The 9,494-nt window shown below is 43.6% G+C and overlaps 1 protein-coding gene across 1 annotated transcript in view; it reads right to left on the bottom strand.

The window, feature by feature from the left end:
- The window catches only part of CCDC93 (coiled-coil domain containing 93), an 87,385-nt gene that overhangs the window by 39,467 nt on the left and 38,424 nt on the right, over nt 1-9,494 (bottom strand). The window contains 1 exon segment of the mRNA XM_034642012.1: nt 8,629-8,715. Within this exon segment, the coding sequence (XP_034497903.1) occupies nt 8,629-8,715 (87 nt within the window).

Raw genomic sequence — 9,494 nt, 5'->3', positions numbered from 1 at the left:
AACAGACATTTCTCCAAAAAAGACATCCAAATGGCCAACAGACAACGTGAAAAAATGTTCAACATTAGGGAAATACAAATCAAAACCACAATGAGATACCACCTCACATCAGTAAGAATGGCTAAAATTAACAAGTCAGGAATGACAGATGTTGGCAAGGATGCAGAGAAAGGGGAACCCTCCTACACTGTTGGTGGGAATGCAAACTGGTGCAGCCACTCTGGAAAAGAGTATGGAGGTTCCCCCAAAAGTTGAAAATAGCGCTACCCTATGACCCAGCCATTGCATTACTGGTTATTTACCCCAAAGATACAAATGTAGTGATCCGAAGGGGCACCTGCACCCCAATGTTTATAGCAGCAATGTCCACAATAGCCAAACTATGAAAAAAGCCCAGATGTCCATTGACAGATGAATGGATAAAGAAGATGTGGGGTATATACACAATGGAATATTATGCAGCCATCAAAAATGAAATCTTGCCATTTGCAATGATATGGATGGAACTAGAGTGTATTATGCTAAGCTAAATAAGTCAATCAGAGAAACACAATTATATGATCTCACTGATATGTGGTATTTGAGAAACAAGGCAGAGGATCATAGAAGAAGAAAGGAAGAAATGAATTAAGAGCGGGAGACGAACCATAAGAGACTTTCAATCTCAGGAAACAAACAGGGTTGCTGGATGGAGGGGCGTGAGAGGGATGGGGTGGCTGGGTGATGGACACTGGGGAGGGTATGTGTTGTGGGGAGTGCTGTGTATTGTGTAACACTGATGAATCCCAGACCTGTACCCCTGAAACAAATAATACAGTATATGTTAATAATAAAAAAATTTTCAAAAGTCATCCATGCTGTCTATTTATTCCTAGGACAAAAGTTCAGTATCAACTCTACCAACCACTGTACTTTGGGCACATACTGACATTTCAAATGGCAACAGAAACCAAATAGCAACTGGCATCCATTTGAGATCCCACAGGTTATATCATTCTCTAATTTCTCTGCTTACAGGTTGACCGACCACTGACTAGGAGCTCCTGGAGGCAGCATCCACATCTTCTCATAACTCTGCCCTGCCCCCCACACCTGACGCTGCCTGGGACATAGTATGTGCACACCGGGTGCTTGCTGCAAGAGGAAATCATCCCATCTAGGGGCTCAATTCTATCAGTTCTCTGGCAGAAAAGAAGTCAAGCTGAAGACTTAAAATATATCCAAAATGATACCAATTTTCTTTATAAATGTTTGAAAAAACTAACTGGAATAGCCCTACCTGGAAATATGAAAGCAGGGTAGAGAAATAACAACACTAAGACAGTTACCTCAAGAGGGAGGATGACATTATTAACAACTGACTCTTCTGGGTCAATCCCATCCAATTTAGTTAGACAAACTCCCCGCGTAGGCGCCAGCCACAGCGTGTGCCTGGCATCACTTGGTTTATAACAGTTCCTGTGGGGGACCACTACTATCTGTTTTTTCTAATTCCAGATGGGCTGCCAATCAAGAGGCTGGCCACCACCCAGAGGCCCCCGAAGGAATATGTGACCTAAGCCATGCCAAACAGAGAGATTGTCCTTAGGACTTTACACACCGAAGCAGGGAGGGTGCTAGAAGGCTGACAGACCATAGTGAAGCTGCCAGGTGATAGCAGAGCGAGACAAAGTGAAGCAAAGGCAGAGAGATGACAGACACAGGCTGTTTGACTCCCTGGGACCCCTGCATTCACGGACCTCGCAGTTATGACAGCTGATGAACGCTCCCTTTTGCTTATACCGTTCGGGGCAGCTTCTATCACTTGCAAACAAAAGGCTCCTACACAGCATACTGTCCCGGTTAGCGAGTGGCAGAACTTAGGCAGCAGCTTTCTTTGCTGGTTGCATCATAGTGGAATGTAAGTTATCACAGAAGAGAGAGACAAAATCTACTTTCATCAAATGTGGTTGTCTGCCTTCTCTAAAGGAGACGTGCCTTCCTTTGTGTTTTTATATGCGCATCCCTGACCATACCCTGGCCATTACCTCTTTTTGGCTACACCTAGCTCTAATTACCTGAGCTCCCCCAGGTGCTCCTGAAGGATATAATTTCAAGACAGTCTGGGCTTCCGATTAACTGCCAGAGAATGGTTCTCAGAATCAAAAGTTCAGAAGCCATGGTGCCAGAATTTCTTAATTGCCGGAAAGGAACACTTCCAAAACCTATTAAGAAAAAAAATTCCTTCCACAACTAAGTCCTTTGATGGCTGAAAATTCATCAAGAAGTTGGCGGTCTTCTGGCCAGGATGTTACATTCTAAAGGGCTGTAGGAGATTATTTTCCAGTGATATGAAAAACCACACATGCACATACCCCAAACAGAAAACTCCACAGCTTTTAGCAGCATAGGTGTGATGGTGTGAGTGACTGGGCCACACCACTTTCATTTTACGTATTTCTGTGGCTAGTTCCCAGCGTGACCTGGCCTCTTCTCTCTCCTTAGCCCAAGGTGGGCAGCTGGATGGTGGAAGAATCTAAAGGGGCTTTGTCACCCCAAATCTGGAAGGTGGATGCGAAGGATGATGGCAAAGGAGGCCTTCCCTGCTTTCCCCTATAGACACTCTACCTTGCCAACGAGACAGGTTTCAAAGTCAGACAGTCCTGTATGCAAACCTGGAACTTCTTAGCTACATGATACTGGACAAGGTACTGAACCTTTAGTATCTTCATCTGCAAAATGGATATAATATCACGTGCTTTCATGTTGAGCACCAACACTGCCAGGTCCTTGGCAAGGCTCTGAGGTTAGAGAGAGGAGTAAAACGTGGTCCACGTGCACATAAACTGAGAGTTTCAGCTGTGCATGAGCAAGCATAATGATGAAAGAAGGCAGAGGATTATACACAAGGAGGTAGCACACTGCTGAGAATTCATGACCTAATGGCATACAAGGCACCGAGCGCAGAGAAGGCAATCAGGATAGATTCTTCTGATTCCCCAAGGCAGATCTGTGCTTCTAGATTTACAAAATGTTCTAAGATTCTGTCTCAGGGAGATGCTGACCAAGGAATGATTTAGCTGGCTGTCAAGTATTAAAGTGGTTGAACTTATACAGGGTTCGTTAGTATGTGGCATTAGGGAGAGTCCCTTCTTGCCCCTCTAGGCTCCTGGCATCTTCCCCGGCTCAGCTTCCTTCCCTCTCTTTTGGCTTAAGCTAGTGGGGGATTGCAGAGCGGAAGTGGGTTTTGGACAGTCAAGCTTTTTAGTGTTCTGCAAATCACAGTTACAGACTCTCCTTCCCTATAAAAATGAATGCTAAGATGCACTGAGCATATGAGAGAGCAACACCAAAAAGCACAGCGGTGTCTCATCTAGCACATTCTGGGAAGGGCGTTACCCTTTGGAAAAAAAAGGAGATGGTGCTCTTTGGCCACGAGCCACATGAACTCATGAATTATGTATCTGGGAGCTTCTTCACATTCCTCTTCCCTGCTGCTTTACAGGAACCATATTAAATTGAGTTACATATCTCAGAGGCTTGCTTTGAAACACATGGGTTATTCATCATGTTACACTGTTATAAGAACTTGTGAACTTTACAAATCAAAGAGAAGCCTGCACATGTGTTTTACCACATTTTTACATCCCAATGCCTGTCAACTTTCCAACTTGCACCAGGCAGGCTGTTCGATTCATTCCCTGGTCACAAAATCATTTTCACCCTTTCATCCTCCCAAAACTATCTTGTCCCTTTTCTTCAGTAAGCAAAAATCTATCCTGTTCACAGCCTAATTTGGGTTTCTTTCAAGCACCTTTCATGGCTTCCCTTTTGGGCATCCCTCAATTCCATCTCCACTTCCAAGGGATTCATTACTGAAACGCTGAAGGTAAGGGCATGGATTTTAGATAAATTGCCAGTGGCTGGTATCAGCCCAATTCATGGCAGTAAGATTAAAGTGAAAAACAAACACACTGTGGTGGACAGCCCTATGAAAGCGCCACCCTCTCTGCCTCCTGGTGTTCAGGCCTTTGTGTAAGCCCCTCCCCTGAATGGAGTGACTTGCTCCTACCCAAGAGAAGACACCAAAGTGATGGGATATACGTGAGTGCTTGTACATAACTATTACATAGAACTGTAATGTCTAGCCTGCGAGGAGGTGCTCCCCTTACTGGCTTTGATAAAACAAGGGGCAATGCTGGGAAGGCCACATGGCAAGGAACTGAGGGCAGCCTCCAGCTGGTAGTCAGCAAGAGCTGAGGACTTCAGCCAACAGGTGGCAAGGAACTGAATGCTGCTAACAACCACATGAGCTTAGAAGTGGATCCTGCCCCAGTTGAGCCTCAGATGAGAAAGCAGCCCCGGGCAGCACCTTCACTGCAATCTTGTGAGAGTCCTAAACAAGGAAACCTGCTACTCTGTGCTCAACTGCTGACCCACAGAGCCTGTGAGATAATAAATGTGTGGTGTTTTAAGCTACAACCTTTGTAGTAACACTGCTATGCAGCAATAGATAACTAAATATACAAACAAACAGAGAAAAAGTAAAGCAGCCTCCGGCATCTGAGAGCCAACCTGGCATTCTCAGCAAGGCCCTGATGTTGCTGGGAGCTGCCCTGCACATATTAGGTCTTGGTGTTAAACACAGATTATTCCAAAGAATGTCAACATCACACAAGGTCTTGAAAATGAAGACAAAAACATGACAAATCTCTAATCATGTCTGAACGTGGACAAAACCTAACCATTGTTCAAATCACAAAAATGGACCAAACATCCCCCTATACTGGCTAATATGAATACAGCTTTAACCTTGATTCATTACCCCAACTTTTTAAGATTTCGTTCATTCCCCTCATCTTATAAAATTTATTTAGACACTCATCTACAGAATTGCCCTTCCTTAGAACACCCAACACAGAGCAAAGCCCTACTTTCTTGGTCCTTCCCTCAAATCACCTAAAACAAACCCAAATCCCATAGTAAGTCTTTTCTAATGCCTCCTTACTGAGATGCCGTATGGCTCCCCAGTGGTGCACTGTCTCCGCCACCAACACCAGCAATAAATCTGACTGTTCAACTATAGTCGTGTTCCTTGTGGTCTCTGGTTGGAGGCCATTGATAAAACTAGAGCAAACAATAAAGAAAACAACAACTACAACAAAGCCAAACATAACTTCACCATGGAACTTGCATAAAATGAGAGTGTAAACGAATAAAGTGAGAAAGAGTTCATATACAGTTTAAATTAGATAAAAACCACAAAAATACAGTAAGCTATCTCCAAGTAAGTATAAAGAAATTACAAATAAAGTATTAGGGGAGTGGATAGGAAGAGGAAAATTAGCATGGATCCCATTTTAGACTAAATAAAAGTGAACTCCACATAAGTTAAAAAATTAAACATAATCAGTAAAAGACGAACTGAAAAGTAATGGATTACTTTATTGGATCCATGGAAAAATGATGACCTTGTCCCCTGGAAATAACAACAAAAAGATCCACTGATTTAGATACAAATTCCTTGTTTATAATGAAAAGCAATGCAAAAATAAAAAAAAAAAACTCCCAAGGAATACTTTAGTGATGAAATATATACATCTAGAGTACAGATGATATTCAAACTTACAAGAAAAACATCACATATCCAAAAGATAAATGAGTACAGGGAATAACAGACAATTTACATAGCAGAAAATAGAGTGAACAAAAACATGGCACCATGGTCCATCCTCTCGGGTTCAAAGAGGTGCCATTTTATAGCTACTAAAGTAGCAAGTTAGACAAATGAACAAAGTTGGAGATGTGGGGCCATGGTGAAGGCCCTTCATCACTGACAGTATTTTATGTTGTTACAATTTATTTGTTGTTTTTTTTTTGTTTTTTTTTGTTTTTTTTTTTTAAAGATTTTATTTATCTATTCGACAGAGATAGAGACAGCCAGCGAGAGAGGGAAACACAAGCAGGGGGAGTGGGAGAGGAAGAAGCAGGCTCATAGCAGAGGAGCCTGATGTGGGACTCGATCCCATAACGCCGGGATCACGCCCTGAGCCGAAGGCAGACGCTTAACCGCTGTGCCACCCAGGCGCCCCATTACAATTTATTTGTAAAGCAACAAAGAGAAGTCATAACCCAACATCCAACTCCTAGGAAACCTTTTAGTAGAAACTATCTGCTCAGAGTTTATGACAGCATTATCCACAATGGCAAACACAAACAACTTACAAGTCAAACAATAGGGAAATGTTTGATGAATTGGGCTGTATTAACACATGGGTTATCTAGTATTCAAATAACCGCAAAGGCTAGAAACACGGAAAATGTTTAGGATTTGACATGACAAAAAAAAAAAAATGCAGACTATAAAAAAATCAAATGAAGGCGACCATTAGCTGAAAAGCTATCACGTGCCAGACATTGTTTGAAGCATTTAGTCACATTTCACTTAACACCCTGACAGCAAAGTAATGTTATCCCCGTTTTATAGAGGGGGATAAGAGGACAAAGAGGGGTTAAATAAATTGGTCAAGGTCATACAGCTGAGAAGGAGAGGAGGCAGATATGAACCAAAGTATGACTTCAAATGCTGTATTTTTAACTATCCCGCCCTACCTGTTTTAGGTAGGGAATGGCTGCACCTAGGAACAACCATGGGTATGTGGGACAAAACCTGGAGGGTAATAAGCAAACGTGAGATGACCGTGATATGGGAATAGGATTAATAGGATTTAGTTTTAAAAATCATTACCTTTAATGCTGTATGATCTATATACGTACTGCAAACAACACAATCAAGCAGTGNATGCTGTCTTTTTAACTATCCCGCCCTACCTGTTTTAGGTAGGGAATGGCTGCACCTAGGAACAACCATGGGTATGTGGGACAAAACCTGGAGGGTAATAAGCAAACGTGAGATGACCGTGATATGGGAATAGGATTAATAGGATTTAGTTTTAAAAATCATTACCTTTAATGCTGTATGATCTATATACGTACTGCAAACAACACAATCAAGCAGTGAACTCTGGACCTCTAATTCTTCGTGAGAAGTTTAATTAAATATATCCTTGGAAAGAGATCTGTCCAAAACTACTTCTAATGTCACTCTTTTCTGGCAGAATGGAATGTAGTAGTGAGTGCACCCACTGGGGTTGGGTACAGATCACTGTACCAGGGTGAGGAGGGGAAAGTTCAGGGGATAAGAGACCCAGAAGGAATCATGGACATGCAGAGCTGACTGGGGAAAGAAGCTTCAGGACTCCCAGGCAAGGAGAGGCATACCACCAACAAAGGAGGGTCAGCCTGCTTGCTCTCCCTCTTACAATAATCTGAGCTCCTATCTGCCTGTGGTGGGCAAGTATGAAGGCAAAAGTCAGGGCCCCCACAGTGAGTACCCCATCTTCTAGTTGTCTTTTTTTAAAAAACTGGATTCAGCAAGGTTGTGGGGCAACATAAGGGCAAATGTAGACTCACACTCTTGCCATCCATGTGTGGGCTGACCACGAATCAAGAAACTTTCTTCTTGGGGCAATGAATGAATCATTCTCCTCAACTACATTTTCAAGGCTTTTCAGCTGATTTGTACTTTTAGGATTATCTATGTTCTTTTCTGGTCAAATCTATGAGGACACTTTGACCACCGTCATCTTCCCTGGGTGGCAAACTGAAACACAGGACACTTTGGACTCTATGAAAGTTGGATTAGAAAACCTATACTAAGAAGCACTGACTTGGGGGGAATGGTTAGGGGAAACACGAGAATCGCACCCCCCGACGTTCTAAGCCATTTTACTCACTGTATTGCTCAAGGACCTCTCACTCGGTGGGAGGTGACCACCTGCTGTGTTTACAGTAGGTCATAACTCTCAGTTTCAGGAGACATCCCTTCCCCAAGTACATGATCTGTGCAAAATCACTTCAGAAAAATATTGCACGGAGGGTCGGAGCAGAACTAATTTGTCGTCAAGGCTTCTGAGACAGGGAAAACAAAGCTGGATGCTTCAACAGACATCAACGTTTTAGGGGGATGGACTGAGTATGGCCGGGAAAGGAAGGATGTGAAACAATGCCCTGTAAATCTGATTTTACCAATACTACATCTCAGCCAGAACAGAATCACTTACGTGCAAAATGATTAATCACTGTCTCCCTGAAATAGTCAAGGTCCTGCTGCCCATTCTTAGGATAGAAAAAAAAATCTAATACTGAAATATGACTTTCAGGCTTTAGTTCATTCTATACCCTTTTAATAAAGTGGAACAAAAAATTTTGCCTTGGGCTTGGCTGAGTTATGGGGTTTGTCTCCTAAGTGGCAAAGCTTATTCTTCGGCCCAATCACCAAACAGCCTGAGTTGTAAGAAGCCTGGTAGAGAAGGAAAAATGCCTGTGTTATACCTCAGGCATCGATCTATCAGATGCGATCATTGCTCTGAGAGACAGGTTTTCTCTTTATATGTATGAAAAACAGGCACTGCAGAAGAAAATTAACTGAATGGGCCAATGCTGACGGATTTGTGTGGCGTGCATGTTTTTGACAAATGTCGTTGGTGAATTACTTGACTCCATCCATGATGCGAAAGAGTGGAGGGACACAGGACAAGTCCTAGGGGCATGACCTGAGGCCAAGACTGCAGCCTGGCCCCCACGTACCTTCTCTGCGTATTCGGACACGATCTGCTTGATCTCAGCGGAGCAGAGTCCCACGATCTGGCCCACGGAACTGGCGGTGAGGCGGCTCTGCAGTCATGGGGAGAAGGCATTCTTAAGGCCATGCCTTATCTTTCACAGAACTAGAAAATCTGAATGCTCTGAGTCGTATAGTAAAAATAGATAATATTCCCAGGGGGAAGAATACTCTGGCTCTGCTCTAGGTATCCATCAACGAGGAGAGGGGCAAACAAGCCTTAGGACAAATGTTAAGTCATCTCTCTACCTTCTGAGTCATTCAGTTGATTGTGCCAGATTCTTCCAGGTCCCCGGGTACCCCTGGGAAATCATTCTTTACCCCAAATACCCCATCTCGGGGTCTCTGCCTGAGTGCACTGACAGAGCCTGCAGGGAAACTGGAGGGCTGAGGACTGAGGGGAAAAAGAAGTACAAATGGGAGAGGAACAGGAATCTTAGAACTCTCCAAATCTCTTTTTACTGCCACAGGCCTCTCCTGCCCTAAAAAGGAGGGGTCCTTTCAAAGCCCTTGGTTAAACCTTTTGGACAGAACTTGAGCTCTGGGAGGACCAACGATAAATGCGGTATTCTATTTTCTACCCGGATGGCGTGGGAAGGAAACAGAAGACAAGGGGTCTTCTGGCAAGGGTGATTATGGAGGGGCAGGGCTGAACCACAGAGGCCCTTGTGATGCCGACCCAGCAGGGACATCCTGCTCTCACAAGGGTCCTTCCAGACCCCCAGGGGTTCCCACAGACAGCAACACTATGCGCTAGTAGAAAGCTTCCTAAAAGAAAGACCCTAAGGAAATAGGAGGCACTAAGTGCTGAAAAGACAGGGCTCTGATGAAG

This window comes from Ailuropoda melanoleuca, chromosome 2 (assembly GCF_002007445.2).
Source record: "Ailuropoda melanoleuca isolate Jingjing chromosome 2, ASM200744v2, whole genome shotgun sequence".
Taxonomy (NCBI): Eukaryota; Metazoa; Chordata; class Mammalia; order Carnivora; family Ursidae; genus Ailuropoda; species Ailuropoda melanoleuca.
Note: the sequence above shows the minus strand (reverse complement) of the source record. Positions and strands in the feature narration are given on the sequence as shown.